General features: G+C 43.4%; 4 protein-coding genes across 12 annotated transcripts; 3 read left to right on the top strand and 1 right to left on the bottom strand.

The window, feature by feature from the left end:
• Positions 1-66: 66 nt before the first annotated feature.
• On the bottom strand, positions 67-3,778 carry stk25b (serine/threonine kinase 25b). Of its 2 annotated transcripts, XM_057056968.1 has the most exons (11): positions 3,356-3,776; positions 2,662-2,892; positions 2,519-2,575; positions 2,318-2,426; positions 1,729-1,886; positions 1,438-1,623; positions 1,054-1,199; positions 867-972; positions 712-783; positions 433-569; positions 67-354 (listed from the first exon to the last, which is right to left on the bottom strand). In XM_057056968.1, exons 1-11 carry the CDS (start codon positions 3,383-3,385, stop codon positions 315-317), a joined length of 1,272 nt encoding a protein of 423 aa, XP_056912948.1. In that variant the 5' UTR covers positions 3,386-3,776; the 3' UTR covers positions 67-314. The 2 variants fall into 2 exon arrangements, with proteins under 2 accessions (XP_056912948.1, XP_056912949.1); XM_057056969.1 differs by lacking the exon at positions 712-783 and having other exon boundaries at positions 3,356-3,778.
• Positions 3,779-4,086: 308 nt separating this feature from the next.
• LOC130538935 (mitochondrial fission factor homolog B-like) lies at positions 4,087-8,141 on the top strand. 5 transcript variants are annotated; one of them, XM_057056986.1, is made up of 7 exons: positions 4,087-4,244; positions 5,113-5,331; positions 5,440-5,615; positions 5,758-5,846; positions 5,989-6,159; positions 6,808-6,907; positions 7,010-8,141. In XM_057056986.1, exons 2-7 carry the CDS (start codon positions 5,118-5,120, stop codon positions 7,139-7,141), a joined length of 882 nt encoding a protein of 293 aa, XP_056912966.1. In that variant the 5' UTR covers positions 4,087-4,244; positions 5,113-5,117; the 3' UTR covers positions 7,142-8,141. The 5 variants fall into 5 exon arrangements, with proteins under 5 accessions (XP_056912966.1, XP_056912967.1, XP_056912965.1 ...); XM_057056987.1 differs by lacking the exon at positions 4,087-4,244 and adding an exon at positions 4,391-4,601 and having other exon boundaries at positions 6,832-6,907; XM_057056985.1 differs by lacking the exon at positions 4,087-4,244 and adding an exon at positions 4,391-4,601.
• Positions 8,142-8,173: 32 nt separating this feature from the next.
• Positions 8,174-11,985, top strand: zgc:110269 (probable flap endonuclease 1 homolog). Of its 2 annotated transcripts, none has more exons than XM_057056976.1 (11): positions 8,174-8,382; positions 8,902-8,968; positions 9,231-9,333; positions 9,425-9,479; positions 9,679-9,740; positions 9,817-9,953; positions 10,404-10,464; positions 10,545-10,676; positions 10,746-10,891; positions 10,966-11,110; positions 11,267-11,985. In XM_057056976.1, the coding sequence occupies exons 1-11, from the start codon at positions 8,301-8,303 to the stop codon at positions 11,321-11,323; spliced, it is 1,047 nt and encodes a 348-aa protein (XP_056912956.1). In that variant the 5' UTR covers positions 8,174-8,300; the 3' UTR covers positions 11,324-11,985. The 2 variants fall into 2 exon arrangements, with proteins under 2 accessions (XP_056912956.1, XP_056912955.1); XM_057056975.1 differs by having other exon boundaries at positions 9,159-9,333.
• A 221-nt stretch (positions 11,986-12,206) lies between these two features.
• On the top strand, positions 12,207-19,358 carry agfg1b (ArfGAP with FG repeats 1b). 3 transcript variants are annotated; one of them, XM_057056962.1, is made up of 12 exons: positions 12,207-12,535; positions 14,472-14,565; positions 14,796-14,911; positions 15,003-15,132; positions 15,222-15,378; positions 15,515-15,622; positions 16,304-16,448; positions 16,555-16,634; positions 16,710-16,802; positions 16,963-17,121; positions 17,737-17,831; positions 18,016-19,358. In XM_057056962.1, exons 1-12 carry the CDS (start codon positions 12,369-12,371, stop codon positions 18,073-18,075), a joined length of 1,404 nt encoding a protein of 467 aa, XP_056912942.1. In that variant the 5' UTR covers positions 12,207-12,368; the 3' UTR covers positions 18,076-19,358. The 3 variants fall into 3 exon arrangements, with proteins under 3 accessions (XP_056912942.1, XP_056912943.1, XP_056912944.1); XM_057056964.1 differs by lacking the exon at positions 12,207-12,535 and adding an exon at positions 13,899-14,054; XM_057056963.1 differs by lacking the exon at positions 15,515-15,622.
• The last annotated feature ends 1,162 nt before the right edge of the window (positions 19,359-20,520 follow it).

Here is a 20,520-nt window from a genome sequence, read left to right as displayed (position 1 = left end):
CAGAATTGTTTATTTGTTTTGCCACTTTGATGAAGGAAGATATTGAAATAAAAAGTAAAATCAGACTAGTTTTCCATTCCTTTATTATAGCTGTTTTTGTCTTCTCAGTCTAACAGGTATGAACAATGTTCTAACTGTCATGGCTTTTGTCTTAAATACTCTCTGCTCTGAAACAAAAACTGTAAAAATATTTAATTACAACTAATTAAAAGATCTCCTGGGAGCAGGAATGGGGAGGGTACAAAGATACAAGGATGGGGGGGGGGGGGGTGAAACGACGACAGGGCAGAGTTACAACACAACCAGCTGGGGCTTCACTGCGAGGATGGCGTGGTGTTACCGTTTAAAGAAAACCTGCAAAAACAAAATCAGAGCAGTTAATTTGGGGAATAGCCCGAGACGGAGGGACCGAGCGGCCAGTGGGAGCATCACCTGCACACTCTCTCCATCATGTGCGTGACGAGGCGGTCAGAGATGCCTGGACAGGACTCCTCGGCCAGATTAAAGGCGTTTTCCAGCTCCTCGATGGCTCCTACTCCTCCTCCGCTCGCTCGCCGCTTCTCCTTCAGCTACAAGAGTTAGAACATCACATATAAAGTTGCTTTCCTTTGAAAGTCAAGCACCGAAATCCCACTGAGGTGATCCTGAAAGTGGTTTGATTAAAACAAAAGATTTAACAAGCTAAAGCGGAACTGCCGGAATCCCTCCTACCTCTCTGAAAATGGGCGTGACCAAGGCAGACAAAGATTGAGACTTGGGTTGTCTTTTGACCGAATCTCCTGACTAAACAGGGAAAAAAGCTCTTAGAGGAATCCAAAACAAACGTGTGTGTGTGTGCGTGTGTGTGTAACTGACAGGTGTCCCACCTCTGAATCGGTGTGAGTGTAGCCCTTCTGTAGCTTGTTCATTGATGTGGGTCTAACTGTGGGGAAGGTCCACATCGGACACGTGTCTACGTCGCCGTCAGCGTCCCTGAGGCAAGCGAGCAGAGAAGAACGCCATGAGCGTTCAACGAGTCCCGATAAAATGTTCGGGCAATGGCGGCGAACTCACATATCCGAGTCATCGGAGCTGGATTCCTCCCCGTGGCCCTCGGACTTCCAGCGGCGGTAGCGGTCGATCAGCTCCGTCAGGTAGGCCGTCTTCTTGGTGTATCGGGTGATGAACTTGTGCTTGAGAAGTTCTTTGGCTGTTGGCCTCTGTGGACACGTTCCGGACAGACGGACAGAGCAGACGGCCCATTATGATGTCATCGCTCCCGCATTTGGAATCAGTTGTGGATGAATTTAAACAATTAAGAAACAAAAGGTTGAGTCCAATTAACTACAAGACAACTGGCCCAATCTATGGTAAAGATCTGGATTATTTTTCATCTTAATCTAAACAAAGAGCAACCCTGATCCCCTCCAGCTACATTACTGCAGGAATAGTACTCACAAAACGAGGGTCTTTATTTAAACAAGCCTCTATAAACTCTTTGAAAGGCTTGCTGTAAGGCCCCTCAAGTGTGGGGGGAGTGTTTTTAGGGATGAGGAAAAGGACCCTCATAGGGTGTAGGTCCGAGTTGGGTGGTTCTCCTTTAGCTAGCTCAATGGCCGTAATTCCAAGGGACCATATATCAGCCTGTGGGGAGCGATAAACATAAGTGAGATGATCCACACACAGACGCTATTGTCAGAATATTAATTATTAGCATGATCTCTTTCCTCCTCCAGCCCACAAACTCACCTTGAAGTCATACGCCGACTGTTTGATGACCTCTGGAGCCATCCAGAAAGGCGTTCCTACGAACGTGTTCCTTTTAATCTGAGTATCCGTCAGCTGTCCCGCCACTCCAAAATCGGCTAGCTTCACATCACCCTGCTCTGACAACAGCACGTTGGCAGCTGGACGAGAGACGGAAAATGACTTTAAAACACTGGAACACGAGTGTTGCAAGGAAACCGCCGTCATGTCGTGTGCCTCCGATGTTGTGATACCAAATCACATCAAGTGTTGCTTCTCAGTAACACACACACACACACACACACCCAGGCACCTTTAGCCTCTACATATGTTGGTAGCTCACAGATGCTGTGATATGCCAGCAGCGTATTTTATTATGCAGATTTATTATGGCTGTGATTTTACAGGCATCACTTTCACAGCCCCATAGGAGGCGTGGATCAAGGTTTAGTGGGTTAAAGGTCAGCTCTTGTATACTGCCGACAGGTAAATATGTAAACTATGGGATGGATGTCAGATACTCATAATGCATTGAAGAAGTGATAACTGCAAATGTGTTTTTAACGTTTCCTGAAAACACGTTGCTTGTTACCTTTGATATCTCTGTGAATCTTCCGCTCAGAGTGAAGGTACTCTAAACCTTTCAGTATTTCCCTCAGTATAGTAGCTATGTAAGTTTCTTCAAGAGGTCCTGGACGGAGCTACAGCAGGGAAAGGCAGGCAAACATGAAGGTACGAGGAAGATAAATCAGCAGGGTATGCATAGAAAACTTTGTAATATACGGATTCTCACCAGATCTAGAGCAGACCCTCCACCCAAATACTCCATGATAATCCACAGTTTTGTTCCCTGAGAAATGGATTTGAATATTAGGACTTGGAAATTCAGTTTGCCTTGGGACTATGGACTTTCTACTCGTAGTGTTATCATCTCACCTTAAGGTATGATCCATAATACTTGGTGACAAAGGGGCTATCACATTGGCTCAGAACTGTAATCTCCTGCTGAATGTCTTCTATCTCATCCTCTGCTTCCTCCAGATCTATAATTTTTATAGCCACCACCTCTTTTGTGCGGTTGTTGATGCCTTTGTAAACCTCCCCAAAGGAACCCTTTCCAATCCGCTCCTGTTTGGTGAAGTACTCCTCGGGGTCCAACCGGGTGTTCTGGCCACATTTGAACAAAGAAAAGAATGAAATGCATGCATGAGTTCATGGTTTCTTCAGATTACATGCAAACCATGAGCCGCATCATCATGTAAATTAAGATGTTTTGCAGTTCAGTGGTTTACTGACTCCTTTCAACGGGAAACAATGATAATCCGAGTGAAACCAGTCATTGCACAGAGCATATTGTCATGCACCTGCAGTTCTAAAACAAAGGAGGGTTATAACACCACTACATAATTCACTAAAATCCAGGTTCTGAATAAAATGCTGTGCCGGTTTCGCTATAGCCTTGGCAACATTTCCTTCCCGTCAGAGGAAATCGCTAGTTTTAGTTTTAGCAACTGAATGAATGTCAGACCCCCACCCATTTATTCATGGAAAACCTGACAGCCAGTGGGATTCGTCTAGCCTTAGCAAACAATAAAGGAGGTGACAGTTATTGAAAAGAGAATTCATCTACCTGATTTTGCATGTCTCGAAGGTGTGCCATCCCCCGTGCAGGTTGGACGGGACAGGGACAGCCACAGCTCTCTCCTTCCCCTCTTTTCAAATGGTCTCCTTTCTTCCTTCCCTCTTAGCTGTTTAGGAAGCTAGCTATGTTAGCCAACGAGATAAACACCCAATCTGCCTTTAACGGGGCTGTCACTCCGCGCACTGTTTTCGGCCTCCAAGTCCAACGAAGAACTGAAGAGCCGGGAGAGACAACGAGCTATTGACCGAGGGACCCCATTTGTGTCGGAGGTGGTGACCAGGAGGAAAAAAAGGTTCCTTTCGTGGATCAATATTTAATTCATTTCAAGGCACGTTTAGCCTGTTGTTCATTTGAAGCTTGAGGAGGACAAAATAATGGCCCATCCTTAGAACGCATGCGCGTTGTTTGTGATCCGTGTGGAATTCTGGGGGTTGTAGTTCAAATACTGTTATTAGGTTTATTGTTGAGGCGGTACCTATGTGAGCAAGAGCTGTTTGAAGAAATAATCTTGAAAGACATTCACTTTATTGCATCAAAAGCATTGTGCAATTTAATTTGCCATCCAGTTATGCGTATCACAAATATTTGAAATAGTGCCACAGTGCCATACAACATTCCATTCTAGACTGTGTAAGTTGTTACTTGTCTATACACATTTATATAGGTTGTAGGATTTAATGCATTTTAAGGTTAAGGTGGAACTCTAATTCCCCCTTGTGTGAATTTGTGAGCGAAGTCTCGTTGTAGGGTTGGCCTGGACCAAAATGCTGCCTCTCGCCCGGTGTATGATGGGATAGATAGACTCTAGTATCCCCTGTGTATCCATGAGCAGCAACAAGCGGTGGGAGTCAGAAAGATTATACGACTGAAACTATAGGTAAAATTGCCCTGAGTATGCAAATGAAACATGTATTCGTTTTTGTTTGAATTGTAACAATAACGCAAACGCTACGAGGAAGGAAAATGCATTGTATTAATTGCCACAACTGTGTGCGTTCGTTTTAAACGTCAGTGCTGCCCGCTGGTGCGGCTCGGTGGAACTGCCTGTGTGATTCTTCTGTACCGCCCCAGCGGACACACGCCCAGAGTTTTGCACAGTAGCCGCTTGGCGCGTCCATTAGCTCGAGTTGGTGTTCGTTTCGCTTTTCGTTTGTTTCGGTTGATGCTGTCAATGTTAAAAACGGGCGACATTTTGGTATCCGATATTTAAAATCCTGTTGTTCGACGCATAACGGTAGGTTTTCGCGGCTGATTAAGCAGCATGACGTAGTGTAGCGATGGCTATCCGTGATTAGCCACGGATGGTTAGCTGTCAACGAATTGTTTAGCTGTTTATATTTCCCCCCGTTGTTTAAAAAGTACCATATATATTTAGCATCAGGTAATGTGCGTTAGAATCGGTAATCGGTTACCGTAATTACAGCTAATCTGCTTTGTAGACACGGTTTCATGTGGCTTTCTATTGAGTGACATTGACGCCATTTGTCACTAAAGACTAGCTCTATATATATTATCATGCATCCTCTGTAGTAGGGTCAGTCTTTCTGATTTAACTTCCCATGCATCCCCTTTGATTTATGCCAGAAAACGAAATGGACCACCATTATTATTGTGTTAGGACACAACCTTTCGATGCCATCTGTCATGAGAAGTTAATGTTAGAACTGCAGTAAAGCAGAGGTCACACGTTTATCTGTGGAATTTCAAGTGATTGTTCCATCTTTTCTCATTTGATGTGTCTACAGACTAGATGAGTGGGCCAAACTTCACCCCATCTGCAGAGGTGGCAGAGATGAACCGCATCCAGTATGAGTTGGAGTACACAGAGGGTATCAGCCAGCGCATGAGGGTTCCCGAGACCCTCATGGTGGCCTCTGATAAGCAAACCGGACCATTAACACTTGACCAGCCCCTTCCCATTCACACAGCTCTGATGCAGGTACCGGAGAGGATAGTTGTAGCAGGTAAGGGTACAAAAATATCCACCCCCTACATGCATGGTAACTGAACAGGGAAGATTCCGTTTAAAGCAGAAATCAAAAGGTGACTTCACATTATGTTATTCTCTCCAGGTGACGATGGAGACCCTCAGTTTTCTCATCCTCGAGACCTGGACTTAATTCAGTCGGTCTCTTCTGTTGACCTCATAAATATGAAGACGCCTCCACGTGTTCTTACACTATCAGAACAGCCATTGGACTCTCTTGAAATGGAACAACACTCTTCACAAGGCAAACTCAGCCAAACTGTAAGGGTCCTGTTTTAATAAGAGTAAAGTGGATGTCACAAAACTTCCAAATGGTCAATATGAGCATTGACTTTATTCCGTTAGCTCCTTCTGTATGTGTTTGTTGAAATGGAGCCAAACCACGTTGTGTTAATGTTCACAGGCCCAGCTTCAAGCCCGGTCTCGACGGGAACGCAGTGCGAGCGAGAACACACCTGCCCGATCAACCAGTCAGCTCCGAGGTGACCTGAGGTCAGTACAAAAGCCACACGTGAGATACCTGTGGTAACCCTCCTGCCGCTTTTCCACTGTGAATTTCTATCTCTCATTCCCGTCTTTTAGTGGGCTTTGAGATACTTAAACATTTTTTTCAACTGTTTCTCCCCTCTGTCAGTATAACCCCTTCCCCTTCTGCACCCCCGGTCCGCTTGTGTCCCCCTCTTTCTTCCCCCGAGGATGCAGGCGTCAACCTGTTCACGGCAGCGGGTTTCCTGTCTTATGTACAGTCAACAACACGGAGAGCGTACCAGCAGGTCCTTGAAGTGCTGGATAACAGCCACCGCAGGTGATTTCTCTTCCTAGCGCCTGGAAATTTTCAATTTGTTCATATTCACAAAATCTTTTTTCATGACATTAATCACATTTTAATGTCTCTTCCTGGACCAGACCAAAGCATATTTGTTTAAAATCAACTTCGGTTGCTGTTGTGCAGTCACTGCTCTCTGAACTCTGCGGAAACATTTCGTGACACTCAGAGTCTCACGAAATGTTTCTTTTCCATCACCCAGTTGCCTTTGCTTGCTTATCTCTCCCTGTTTCATGATTAAGCGAATGCTTTTTCCACTGAAAATAACATTGTTAGAGGGAAATTGTTGGGAAATCTCTGTGATGCAACATATGCAAAATCACCTGCATTGTGTATGGTCTCACAAAAGGAACAATGCTGAATATGTGTGGCCGCGAGTCACGAGGTTGCTTTCCAAAGAGGCTGAAGAATGACAGCAGTGGAACAGACTTTCACTGTACTGTCCAGTCACGGGAACTAACTGATGAATCTTAAATTCACTAATTCACATTGGACATGTATGGTATGTATTTCTACCGTGGTACTGAATCCTGCAGTGGAAAAACCACAAGGCTCGTCGAGTTTCTACTGAATGTTGCGGTGGAAAATAGGCAAAAACTTTTAATTGTTGGTCTTGTACCCATTCAGTTCTCTTGGCCATGTTCCACACAGGACGTATCTAGACCTGGCCTTAGATGCAAACACTGACGAGATGGGCTTGTTGGACGCATCTTCACTACGACGACAGGTAAAATCTAAAGTCTCTGGCTGTAAATCAGAAGATCTCGGCCAGTTCTCCACTGGAATTCATCACATTAGACTACAAAATGATGTGTGTGTCATCCCTCAGATTGTAAAGTTGAACCGGCGTCTGCAGCTTCTAGAGGAAGAAAACAAAGAGCGCTCCAAGCGTGAGATGTTCATGTATTCTGCTACTGTTGCGTTCTGGCTCATAAACACCTGGATCTGGTTGCGCCGGTAAAATGGACTGAGCCTCCAAAAACACTGGAAGCCAAAGCAATTTCTACCTTAAAGCTGCACCCACTCATGCTGTTCAGAACACTGGCTACCCCTCCACAACCCCCTCCCCCCTTATGTCTCAAAATCGCTATTTCACAAGCTGTGAAGGCTGATCAATACGCCTTTTAAATCATAGGCAGTGTTTTCACATTTCCAGTGGAGATGTGAAGCCATCAGAAATAAAAAATTTAAAAAAAGCCTATGTAATATGTAAATAACCTTGAAGTTTGCAAGGACGCAGCATAACATTATATGACATGAAACAGATAATGGTGACAGTATATGATGTTAAGTCTGTGTCTCTTATGTTTGTATTTAAACCTTTGTCTACACTTGCACTGAGGTTCTGTCATTTTCTTGGACAAACTAAACGTGGTAAAGATAAATCCATATGGCGACTAGTGTAACGCATGTATCATAAATTGTAATGCACTGCATACCTGTATTGATTTATTTGCTACCGTGACTTGTATTGTAAGTTTTGTTTCTAGGGATAAACGGCTTAAAAAGGAAACTTTGTAGCTATATAGAGACAAGATTAGATTGATAAGCTGAAACCCATCATACATGTGTTTGGTTCCAGGACCAAGCCTCACTCCTGTGTTGTGAAAATGACCATTATAAAGACAGTTTGAAGTTGCCATATTTGCCTTGAATATTCTTTGAATTCAGCATTTTAGGGGAGAAAATATCATTATGTACAAACAACACTTGTGGAAACGTGGTATGTTTTGTGTTTGATGCATAAGCATTTGGCTTCAGCAAACAATAACTAAGGTACAATTATCTCTGACCTGTTAACATGTCTGAAACTCAATTCAGCCATCACCATAATGTTGCTGTTATATTTGTCCCTCTGTGTATGATGAGAGGCTGGAGTTTGAATACAGGTATTTTATTTCTTTGGACGTCATAAACCCATTGTTTGTATATATCTGTGCTGTAATAAACGGACAAATGAATGTTGCTTTCCTCCTGAACCGTGTACAACATACTGACCCCTACTGCTACTTTAGTTGGTGTGCAGCCTAGAAGGAGATCATTTTGCTGGTCAACTTTGGAGACGGGCTTCCTTGTTCCTGGACTCATAATTTCCTCTAAGGACACTGTCTCTTCTAACGATGGGGATCACTAAATTAGCAGATCTGATCCGTTCTGATGCTCGGGATGCTGTGTCTTACAAAGATATAAGCGACTACACCGGTAATAATTTATGCAGTGCATGTGAATTTGCAGCAATCGTTAACAATCGCTAACCTTAGCAAACGAAGCTAACTTGCCTGTTTGCCTAAATTTAACGTTTTCGTTCACACTACTCATCTAAATTGAGCACTATTGCTGGGTTTCATTTTTGCTACCAAAATAAAACGAACCACAGCAATGTGAGAACGTTTCCTCTGTCATTGCCGAGGTAAGCAGCGTACTGGTGAAACAGTTCATGCCAGTCTGCAAAATTGGTATTTGGACTTAATTGATCTAAAATATATATATATATATATATTCATCTAAGATACAACGAATGTTAATCAGTACCGGTACCATTTTCAATTCACCCTTTGAATGGACTTCCGGGTACCAAACCACCAACAGCAATGTTAAACTATGAAAAAGGATAGTGTGTAAAACTCGTAATTACCAATAAGGGTTTAGACTGAACCTATAAAAGTGGAATTAGTAAGAATAATAAGCATTGTTTTGTTGGTCGACCGTGGTCGTCCACAGGAAAAGCAATCGCACTGGATACATCGATTGTGGTGAACCAGTTCCGGGCAGCAACACCTTCCCTCAGGTGAGTTCCTCTGCACAAATGACCCCCTCTGTCACAGCAAAGTGTTGTGTATCCCATTAACTTTGCGCTCAACCTCCATTTATCCTAGTATACAAATCCAAACATCTAGAATGCATAGCATCCCAGTAGTCCTTTAAAAATGAGAAACAACTAAAATTTAAATGACATAAAATATTGTTTGTGTTGCAAGGATTGAATCCCCACAATTACCACCTCATAGTCACTGCATTTGTATGGGACCTCCTGTGTTTCTTCTGTCCAGCCCTCTGATCGGTGTCTTTTTTCGTGCTCTCACCTTCCTGGAACATGACATTAAGCCAGTCTTTGTGTTTGATGGGCGACCTCCTGGAGAGAAGAGAGCCGTGGTTAGTAAAGGCCAGAAATAGCACTCTAGAACTGTAGCCTGTTAATGACATGAACTAATTAAGCTGAATGAAGCCACCATTTTGCCTGCAGCTTGAAAAGCGCGCCGAGTCAGCTGGTTGGAGGTCTCCCAATCGCACAGGCACAGGTACTCACTTAAATACATCTTGAAGATTCAAAACTAAAGCTATACATGCCCAGATTAATTTATGGTCTTTATTTTTGACAAAGGATTCGCTATGTCATTTTATGTTGGATCTAACGCACAGTTGTATGCAAAACCAATCTAGTTCTTCTCCTCACTCTTCTCCTTTTCCATCTCTATCTGCTCCTTCTGATCCTTGCAGCATCATCCAGCACCAGAGACTGTCTCCAGCTCCTAAAGTTAATTGGTGTCCCTGTCATTCAGGTATAACCTACAACTCGTTTAATCTGTGCCTTGTTTTATTTTGCGTGTAGATTTATATCTTTGTTCTATGCGTTAGGCTCCAGGGGACGCCGAGGCACTGTGTGCCTGGCTGGTGAAAGAGGGAACTGTAGATGCTGTGGCATCAGAGGACATGGACACGCTGCCATTTGGAGCCAGTATTCTCATTCGCCAACTTAACTCCAAGAAGGACGGGTAATGGACATCCACTTAACCTGTCATTTAATATGAAGAACTGAAGGTTACTCCATAACAGCGGTGAAGACAGCCATGTCAACCCAGAGGTCGACGTCTCAGTAGCACCTGCAAATTATTTCTGTTCACAATGGGAGGAAGTAGAGACGCGTCGGCCATCATCTTAACGTTACTGTTAAACCTGAACTCGTGAATTAGATATGATGTCACCCACCGCACAAACACAATAGTGAGTAATACAAGTACAGGAGTAGATTGGAAGCACGGCTGTAACCTGTCAAACCAGACAAAGCCGTATGCTGTTCCTGGGTCTACAGTATATGGAACATGGAAAATTGCTTCTCATTGTAGGGATGTGCAAGCAATTTGTACTGTGTTCTGTCAAACGATGCAGTTCATTCTAAGATGGTTTCTTTTATTATGTTTTCTTATTGTCATTCTTATTGACAGTGAAATCATTGAATATTCTCTATCCAAACTGTTGGAGAGGCTTCAGATTAATCACCAGGAGGTAAGGTTCACTTCAGGTTCTCTGAAAATGACTGCAAAAAGAGTCACCTGTTTTCTCTTTCTTGCAATTTTCTCCCATAGTTTGTTGACCTGTGTATTTTGCTGGGCTGTGACTACTGTGAAAAGATATGCGGCCTGGGTCCAAAGAGGGCTCTGACGCTGATCCAGAAGCATCGCACCATTGAGAATGTGATTTTACATGTCAACAGGAAGGTACTTGTGATTTCTTTCTTTGACTAAATTTCTTTTAAAAAGCTTCTGAGTGACTAGTTTCTGCATCAGACCCACCCAGTGCCGCTTTTCTGGAAGTACAAAGAAGCCCGGAAGATATTCCTGGATGCCCCACGAACTGAACCAGCAGAACTCACCTGGACCGAGCCAGACGAAGAAGCCCTGGTTGAGTTCCTCTGTCGCACCACACATATAAGGTGCGTGCTCAGGCCCCTCAGGTTGCCTCCAGGTCTCAGAAGCTGTTCTGCCTGTGTTCATGGTGTATTTGTAGCGAGGGCAGGGTCCGTCAACGGCTGACGAAGTTCCATCAGGCACGGGAAAGTAAGCGAGAGGAGAGAGCAAAGCAGCAGTCGTCAGAGCAGTGCAGGCAGACCCGCATGGAGGATTTCTTTAGAATTACAAGAAAGAGGAGTGGTGTGAGTAGCAATCACTTTATTCAAGATATTTTGAATCTTATTTCATTTTGGAGCTTTATTGAATTGTATTTAAAATCGTACAAATGTTTACTGTGAAATTAGAATTGCCAGTATCTGTACTTGTTAATATGATGATTTATCTTTCATTCCTTTTAGACCACAGAAGCCGCAGACTCACTCAGAAGCAACGGAAAGAGACCAAAGCCAAAATAAGGCTGCCTCTATTTTCAACACCATTGAAGTTGGAAGCATTCATCCCTGTTTGCACTTCTATCAGTAAAAAAAGTGACAAAAATGGCTTATCATGTTCTGGGATTTTTACCAAGAGCTAATTTTATGTTTTCTGTTCCCTGAAAGAAAATCTGGTTTTTCCTCGCACAAATAATTGTCCATTTTTACCGTTAGCGGAAGCAACTTCAGAGGACCCCTGTTTTCTAGGTGCCTTCTGCTCCCTCTTCACCAGAAGTCAAAATGATCATCTTTCAAGGACACCACCCCCCAACATGCAATACAATTATTCATTCTCTTCTCTGTAACAATGTCGTTCACAGAAGAGTCCTTTAGTGTTGTCCAGCAGTTTCCTGCATAGCCAGCAGGGAAAGGAGAGCAGGCAGAGGGGGGTATTGAAAGAGAACAGTGTGATTACTGTCAGGAATGCCCCCAAGCCAGAACTGGAGACAGGGAACGTCTCATCATGTGATATTCAAGGTGCACCTGTGGTGTTACGGGTGCCAGCAGTGGCCAAAGACTCTGATTCTAAAACAAGAAGCAAAAAAAGGATCTAGAAAATGATTTCATTATAATCTGTTCTGTTTTGCTTTATATTGTTATATATATATATTTATTTGTTATATAAAAAAGATTGTGCCATCTGACTTTTGTTTGCAGTGGTCCTTTAAGTTTATGAAGATGCCGTTTTCATCGTAAAAACAATAAATGTTGTTTCTGTTGCACAATCATCCCAAGACCTTCCAAAAGTTACATAGAGAGACGCTATATTTTATTTCGAGATGCAGTACCACTCCGAGCCTAACGGCGGCGTGTCTGTTATTGAGGTCAAACCGCAACTCACTTTCTCCTCGTAGAAGAAGTAGTTTGTCAATCGCCCCAGTCTGCGTGCTAGACCTCACAGCTAGAGCAAGGTGTCTACCCGGCCGCACTAGCGCGTTCACGACAAGTTTACACCGAGGACACCCTCCCTGCCCCGGCTCTTTTGACTTAGCTCGTCTCCCTGTCGTACCAGTCCGCTGTTTTCACAATGGCAACGAGTGCGAAGCGAAAGCAAGAGGAGACTCATTTGAAGATGCTCCGGGAAATGACTAGCCTTCCCGCGAATAGGAAATGCTTCGACTGCGACCAACGCGGCCCGACCTATGTCAACATGACAGTGGGTTCCTTCGTCTGTACCACCTGTTCTGGGATCTTGTGAGTTTCTTTTTGAATGTTTATTGGTTGCGGGAGGACGTGGGTGAACTGAACGTGCTGACTTTGTTAGCTCCGCCACATACTTGGCGGTACCGTTAGCCTGTTAGCTAGCCTTGAAATCGGGATATTTAACGTTGTTATCTGCAGTTCTGTCAAAGAAGGGGTGGATCGGCCCGGCAGCCTCGCCGGTTTTGGTGGTTTCCCTAATTGTTCGATTGTGGTTAGGAGGTATTTAAAATAATGAGAGGGGTGGTCTCGGGCTGAGCGCCTGTGTGGTCTTGTTAGCATTCCAAAGGTGAGGTTCTGATACCTAACAGTTAAATATTTGAGCAGCTTGTTCAGAAACAGCACGTCATGGGGGATCCACCTCTAGTCGGAGTTTTATTTGAACATAATGAGGTATGCGCAAATACACTCATCCATTTAGATGACTCGGAGCAGGGCGGGTCTCAACTTGGGAAATAGTTTTGTGACGAACTGGGGCAGTGGGTCGTCCCTGGATACCGACTGTCGAAATCACTTTTCCTTCCTCAAAGCCCTTATGAACTCATGAAGGTGGCGCAGGCAGCTCGCCAGATTCAAGCCACGTCAGAAAAGAGTTGCCCGTGGAATTCTGGCGTGCACGGTCCTGCGTGGCCTGCGTTTGCTCTCCGCAGGTGCCGCAAGCCCACAGACCCAAAACTGTGCTGAACGAAGAAGCTTTGGTCGTTTTATTTCATCCCAGCTTTTGGTCTTGTGTGATGTGAATCACTATTGAAAAGACTGCTGCTGTCAGCATTTATTTTTTACGCCGAGATTCGCTGCTGAAAGGATGTTCTCAACCTTCAGATGCTTTTGTAAAGCCTGCAGCCGGCTGCAGGTCTGTCATCTCTACGTGATGCTGGAGTCAGCTTTGGGTTTGGCCTTCACCGTATCACGCTGTCATGTAACTGTAAATGCAAATTAGAGACACACAGTGACCCAAGAACAAATTTCAATTCCTTCCTCTTTGTCGTTGTGCAAAATCCCATGAGATTTCAGTCTAAAAGGCTGTGATGACAGAAAACTTCCCGTTGAATTGATGCGCCTGCGGGCCAGAAATGTGGTTTCTGCTGCTGGGGTTGAGGCAGGAGGGGTGTTTTCTTCGGTCCCCTCAGGACCAACAACATCATTTAAATGCCATTTTCAGCGATGGTGTTGTTACTTGGCTGTGTCCAGCCCTTATCCATCCTGTCGTCTCATGTAGTTACAACAAGATAAAGGCTCTCAAATCCTCCTTTATCAGACACGAGCAACCCGGGGAGCTGATGAGTCAAGCGTCATTCTGGATGTTCTGCTACAAAAGAAAGATATTCAGAAAGAAAAATGAGGTCTAACATGGTGCTAGTGATGTGTAAAAGATTAGAACCGGTCTGGTCACATGTGCAGTTCTATATTTAAGTTTTAGCTGTGTGTTTGAAGCATCCCTGAGGACAACTGGGAAGCAGTCGTGCAACAAGCAAGGACCAGGTCCAGATCCAGATCTGGAAGCGAACCCTGCGTACGTGTATATGATGGGTGTTCTTCGTGTCTTTCACCATTTACACATGGTTTACGTGTGTGTCTGAAGAGAGCCATGGCTCAGCTTTTGGCCTTAGTATCTAAAGCAAATTGATTTTACTGCAGTTTCATTTGATCAAATAATTAAGACCGCTGGCTGTAAGCACTATAGCCTCTGTTTTGTTACACGTCAGATAAATTTTATAGTGGCAATAAAAGATTATTCTTGTAATTGCTTTGAATTATTAAAATGTAAATGTGGCTTTAGAGTGCAGGTTAATAGAGCGCTGATATTTTTTAGAAGTCTTGACACAGTCTGGAGTCCTACAGCGTGTACAGGGGCTTTTGCTCCTTTATATAACTTCATCAGTGTTGCTTTTTGTGTTTTTGAACTAACATATACCTCCACCTCCCACAGACGAGGACTAAATCCCCCACACAGAGTCAAGTCTATCTCCATGACCACATTCACAGCTCAGGAAATCGAGTTCCTACAGAAACACAGCAACGAGGTAGACTGCAGCTTCACAGCAGTTCAGATCTGTCTCTGCAACTTCTGTTTATTTGTTTACCTGTCATTTTATGTGCATTCTTCTCCCTGCTCCGCCATAACCACCACCCACTTTCGGTCATCCCTTCCCCCCATCACTGACTTTCTCCCACCTCTCCTGGCTTTACCACCTCCCCCATACCAAACTCCCTCTCTCCCATTCTCCTTACTTCCCCTCTCACCCCCCTCCAGGTCTGTAAACACATCTGGTTGGGCCTCTATGATGACAGGACATCAGTTGTTCCAGATTTCCGAGAGCCACAAAAAGTTAAAGAGTTTCTACAGGAAAAATATGAAAAGAAAAGATGGTAATATTGTTTGTTTTTTGCACGAGTGCAATAAACCAAAGGGTTACCAGTCTCTCCTGTTCTTTAATGACTAAGTTATTGTCATGTGAAGGTATGTTCCACCGGACCAGGCGAGGGCAGTCCAGGTCTCTGTGTCCGGATCCTCGGCCAGCAGCACGGGCAGTACCCCAGAAGTTCAACCTCTCAAGGTCCTGCAGCTCAGTAAAACTCCACTGCGCCAGGTAAGGCATTTGCCAGTAAACCGTTAATATTTTCTTTTCTAATTCCGTTAAAGCCGCCCTTTTCACCCTCTGTTTTTCCTGTCGCCCAGTCTCCAGGGTTACCTCGTTCCCAGCCTCACGGCAACACTCAGGAGAAGAAATTTGACTTGCTGTCCGACCTTGGAGGAGACATCTTTGCTGCTCCCCCCACTCATACTTCCAACTCTGCCAACTTTGCCAATTTTGCACATTTTCCCAATCAGTCAGGTGATTCCCCCCCCCAAATGTCACATTCTCACACTGATGCAGATTAAACCCCTTTAGCAACATTTGTCCTTTGGTTTGTCATCACCCCCGCTGCATTTTTTTCATCTGTCCATTCTTTTTTTTTGTATGACTGCAGCACATCAGGTTAATTCAAATGCCAACTTTGCCAACTTTGATGCATTTGGAAACACTTCAATTCCATCCCATTTGAACACGTCACCCCCCTCAAAGTCCTTGTCATCAGGTACCCTCTATCCTTCCATTGCCTTTCTTCCATGCTGTCATCCTCTCTTATCGTTTTTTTATGTGAACTATTCAGGGCTTGTCTGTCTGTCTGTCTGTCTGTCTGTCTGTCTGTCTGTCTGTCTGTCTGTCTGTCTGTCTGTCTGTCTGTCTGTCTGTTGTTGTTGCTGCTGGTTGCAAAATGACAAAAGTGTTTTAAACGTTTTCATCCTTAAAACTGTTGACAGTGTTTAGAAGCCTCTATTAAAGTCTTTTAGGGGATTTACTTAAAAAAGGGTGTAAATGACTGTTTAAAAAAAAAACAACCTTAATGACGCATCTACACTGGATTTCATGAATTAAGGAGAATTTCTTTGTGTTTACGTGAATATATTGACGATCTTTGTGGCTCAGTGGAGAACCCGTTCACATCAAGACGTTTTTGAGTTCAAATCCTGATTTACGACCTTCCTGTTAGGAGTCCTTTCTTTTGCCCTAAAGATCTTCTGCCACCTGCTATCAAAAACACTTGTGTTATTTCATTTTTCCACTGAGCTTCCCTGACCAAGCTTTGGGTCTGCTCAGCGTTAACCCAACTCTGCGGAGCAGCATCCACCCTTCCTAAGAGAAGGGTCCATGCAGAGGTCAGATTTGACTCGAAATTCGTTTGTAATGGACGTCTATCCCGCTCTTCTCTTCTAAGGGGGAAGTGTGCCAATCCCGTCGGTCTCCGGTGCCGTCCCCACACAGTCCCAGATAGGAAGTCACTCACAGGACCGCTACGCTGCCCTGGCCGAGTTAGACAATGAGCTCAGTATCACAGTCTCCACAGGCAGCAGCGTCCAGGGGTGAGACACAAATATTAGCACTAAAGTTTTTAATTGTGTGGCTTCAGGTTCATTTGTGTTTATTATCACACTGAATGAAGGCAGTTAATCAGAGTTTTCCCCACAGAAACCTATTTGGACCCGTACTTGGCTCATCACCAGCTCAGAATCCTCCTGTGTTACCCAGCATGCAGCCTGGCTTTGGAGGTAACTTATACAACACTTCATTAGACATTTTCCACAGCTCCTGATGATTTAAAGCCACTCCTGCATTTTATTTAGCTGTTCCATCCACAAATCCCTTTGTTGCTGCAACCGTTGCCCCAGAAATGGCTACTAACCCCTTTCAGACCAATGGCAGAGCTCCAACCGCAGGTGGGTGCGAATTCTTATTGCATATCGACCTTTTTACTGTTTTTCTTTTGAGGTAGCCCAGTTACATTGCCAAGTAGTTTTTGATTTGCCAAAGTGTCTAGAATTTACTCCTCCCTGTGTGTATGTTTGTGTGTATGCACACACTGCCTGTGTCTTGTAGCCTCTTTTGGCACTGGCTCTATGAGCATGCCTGCTGGCTTTGGGAATGCGTCTTCCTACTGCCTCCCGACCAGTTTCAGCGGAAACTTCCAGCAACAATTCCCTGGCCAAGCCCCCATCCCTTATTCTCAACCTGGGGCGTACCACCCTCAGTCTAATGGTTAGTGGCCTCCCTTATATTTCTGTCCTTGTGGTCTGTTTACTTGTGCAGTACTTGTCTGTCAGTCAGCATTTTGGAAATATCCTCATTGGCCTTCTGCATTTGAAACTTCTATTTAAATCCGCAGACACAAATTCAAAGGCTGAGGCGCAACTACTGCCCGTGAAAATAGGTTGCATTTAGAGCTCAAGGTTGTAGAATTCCTTTTTGTGCAACTCTGCAGCAGCAAATGAACCATCTTGAACTCTGAATGTTACCACAAGAACCCGAATGCAAAGTATTATGCTCGAGTTTTGGTTATTTACTTTCTCCTCCTTCTGAATGTTTCTTTCTTTCAATGTAACTCTTTTGGTGGGTTATCAAGCGCAGTTACGCAGCCAACAGGTGAAACGTGGTCGTTATGTATGATTCGCCTCAATCGCCGCCACGCACGGTCAATTAATCTGGACCTTTTGCGAAGCGGGATTTTCCTGAAAACTGAACACCGTTGCGCTGTGCATGTGTTCTATATCAGCGTGATGCCGTTGGTGTTGCTTTGTGCACTACTCCTGACAATATCAACATAATGTGTGTTTAGGGCAGCTATCCTTTTAACATTTTCTGTTTAACCCCAAGGCCCTGCATTCTCAGTCTTCGGTCAGAACAAGCCCTCCATGACGCCCTTTGGGCAGCCAATGGCTGGCCCCAGCATGTCCAATAATCCCTTTATGGTAAGCATATGGTGTTTTGTTTTTTTCCTGAAAGGTAAGTATAGCTTCAGAGTTAAGCCACATAGTGTTAAATCTTCAAAATTGCACCATTCTATAATCCATTAGAAACCTTTTTTATTTTTGTAAAAATGCAGCTGATCATATAAAAAGTTACTGCACTCTTGTGTTGTGTCCCTCTTTTCAGGCTGGAGCTCCTGCTGGCTCTTTCCCTTCAGGGGGTTCATCTACCAACCCTTTCCTGTAGCACATCTCCCACTCCTGGCCGCCAGAGGGCAGCATGCCGCACATATTCACTTGTTCCTCTCATGCAATTAGAGGCAGTACATTTTAAAAAGAGAGACCTGTTTCTTTCATAAACCGTTTACACAACTATGAAGGAATACAAAGGACTAAACTGAAGACTGTTAGAGGAAAAATGTACAGTTTGGACTATATATACAATACATATGCTTTTTATTTTTTGTTTATAAGTGTAAGCTGTGCATATCATCCTTTGTAATCACAATTAAGTACATGGTAAATATAACAAGGACTGAGTTAAGAAAGGTTAGTACACACACTTTACAGGGGGGAAAGCCCCTATTACAAATGTTCGAAATACAATTTAAGACTATTTACAGGGTTCCACATGTTTTGATGCAGACATTTCATATTTAAAAGGGATACTTTTTTTGTTCTCGTTGCATAATTGCTATCTGCTGGCTGTATGGTAAAAGGTTCGTTAGCAACATTCAGCAAACCACAGCTTCCAACTAGAATGGGTGATGGACAGAGCATTTATCCTTGACTTTAACTCAACCTTTCATATGTTAGAACTGTATGACATTCAATATGAAACCAAAAGTGAATTGAGGGGGCCGCAACGACATTAGATGTTTTTGATCTCAAGGTAAAGGGCCACACTGGTCTATTAGACTAGAGCACAAATGGTGAAGCAGGCGCAAGTGGAAGCTTGAAACTGGGTATTTTGTACTTTGCCCTTCTACAGTATCCGTACCTTACCTGTAAAAAAAATTATATATATATATATTCTCATCTGTTGGTTGAAGATTTCAAAGAAGCAGGTTTTAGATATTCACTGTGTTTTATGAATATTATGACAGCTTGTTCCAACCTTGGGGTTTGTGGGTGAGACCAAAACTGGGTTGTCTTCATTGACATGGTGACTTCTGTTGACAGGGAATACCAATATTCACTGATTCAGCCCAGAAAAATCACAACCTCTGGATACAAATCCGTTATGTTCTTATTGCTGTCTTCTCTTTTGCCTTTTTTTTTTTAATTTAAAAAGTTTTTGGACTAAAAGGCATGAGGATAAATATTAGTCTCTTTAAAATAAGTTGGGAAACAGACTTGTTTAGGGAGTATTTCATTACTGGGTCGTCTGGGCGATTGTTGGGTCTCTGTCGTATCACCAATGACTAACAATAAATTTGATGATGTGTTTACTGTCGTTACAAGAGTAGGTAAGTAAACGTGTACATATATAAATATATGTATAAATAAATTAAAGGATTTTTAACTACAGTGCGGAATTGTGTGCAAGCTTAATTTCATTTAACCGTAATGTGACGTGACTGAAAGCCACGTTATATTTTGCGTGGCTCATTAGAACAAGTGGTACTTAAAGTACTGATTAACCTTGCGCGTATCATTGTTTCCATGGCAACGCAAACATGGCGTCTCTTCTACCAGAGATGGATGGTCCATCTAAAAAGATTTATTACGCTTTTATTATACAAGTAAGTATCGTCAAGTTTATCGTGACAATGAATAAAAGATGTTTGCTCATGAGCAGGGCTTTTTGCTAGCTGTTAACGAGTGATAACACCATTAGACGCTAACTTGAAAATTACCCGCTAAAACTCACACCGGCACTGTCTTACCCGTCATTATTCTTTTTAATGAAACTATTAAGTGTTAGCGCTATATAGTATTTAACCACACTGAATTAAACCTTTTCTATGATTATGTCAAGGTGATGCGGAGGTGATGGAGTGGAACTCGAGACCTGAAGATTCGGGTTGACATAAACGAACAAAGTAAGATGATTAAAATCTCTGATGTTTGATTTCACTCTTTAAAAAGACATGATTTTGTCTGGAGTGACTCAGTTTGCCTGATGGCTGAGGAAAAGCTTCTGGACAGGGTGGATCTGGATGGTTTGTGGCCCCCAGGCCTCAGTGGGCTCCAAGGGTTCATGTCAAGGACGGTGTGATCGTCGTGTGTGTGTGTGTGTGTGTGGGGGGGGGGGGGTCACCAAAACTGGGTCACCACAATTCTAAATCTAATTATTGATGTGTTTGACAGGGAATAATAATATTAACTTATTCATCTCAGGGATGATCAGTCATGGCTGTGAACTCATTCAACGTTGCTTTAACCGGCCCTCAAAGGACTATTTAATCATTCATTAGTCAAATTATCTTTGATCCAAATCAAAATACTATATTGCGACCACTTATATTGTACTATAACTACCCCCTTTGTACTAGTATTGTTAAACCTCAGCCACGCTGCAACTATGGAAAGTACAGAACATGATGTATACTCTGCACCTTTGTACGAACTGCAAGGTGCCCACAAAATGTCAATCTTTTTATTTCCTGCTGCGTGTAGCAGGATACACAGATAAACACTAGGATAGTGTTAAAATAGAAGGAAAAAACCAGGTCATCTCATAATGTAC

This window comes from Takifugu flavidus, chromosome 15 (genome assembly GCF_003711565.1).
Source record: "Takifugu flavidus isolate HTHZ2018 chromosome 15, ASM371156v2, whole genome shotgun sequence".
NCBI lineage: Eukaryota > Metazoa > Chordata > Actinopteri > Tetraodontiformes > Tetraodontidae > Takifugu > Takifugu flavidus.
The sequence above is the reverse complement of the archived record's forward strand: the minus strand, read 5'-3'. Positions and strand labels throughout refer to the sequence as shown.

Bases quoted from the DNA above. Each gene is read 5' to 3' on its own strand.
- stk25b (XM_057056968.1), bottom strand. From the start codon at position 3,385: ATGGCACACCTTCGAGACATGCAAAATCAG. The intron at 570-711 runs GTAGGAGGGATT...TAACTCTTGTAG, and splicing joins TCACGCCCATTTTCAGAGAG to CTGAAGGAGAAGCGGCGAGC. The intron at 355-432 runs GTGATGCTCCCA...TTGTTTTTGCAG, and splicing joins ATGATGGAGAGAGTGTGCAG to GTTTTCTTTAAACGGTAACA.
- LOC130538935 (XM_057056986.1), top strand. From the start codon at position 5,118: ATGAGTGGGCCAAACTTCACCCCATCTGCAGAGGTGGCAGAGATGAAC. The intron at 5,616-5,757 runs GTAAGGGTCCTG...TAATGTTCACAG, and splicing joins AAGGCAAACTCAGCCAAACT to GCCCAGCTTCAAGCCCGGTC. The intron at 5,847-5,988 runs GTCAGTACAAAA...CCCCTCTGTCAG, and splicing joins CAGCTCCGAGGTGACCTGAG to TATAACCCCTTCCCCTTCTG.
- zgc:110269 (XM_057056975.1), top strand. From the start codon at position 8,301: ATGGGGATCACTAAATTAGCAGATCTGATCCGTTCTGATGCTCGGGAT. The intron at 9,954-10,403 runs GTAATGGACATC...TCTTATTGACAG, and splicing joins CTTAACTCCAAGAAGGACGG to TGAAATCATTGAATATTCTC. The intron at 10,892-10,965 runs GTGCGTGCTCAG...GTGTATTTGTAG, and splicing joins TGTCGCACCACACATATAAG to CGAGGGCAGGGTCCGTCAAC.
- agfg1b (XM_057056962.1), top strand. From the start codon at position 12,369: ATGGCAACGAGTGCGAAGCGAAAGCAAGAGGAGACTCATTTGAAGATG. The intron at 15,623-16,303 runs GTACCCTCTATC...TTCTCTTCTAAG, and splicing joins CTCAAAGTCCTTGTCATCAG to GGGGAAGTGTGCCAATCCCG. The intron at 17,832-18,015 runs GTAAGCATATGG...CCCTCTTTTCAG, and splicing joins TGTCCAATAATCCCTTTATG to GCTGGAGCTCCTGCTGGCTC.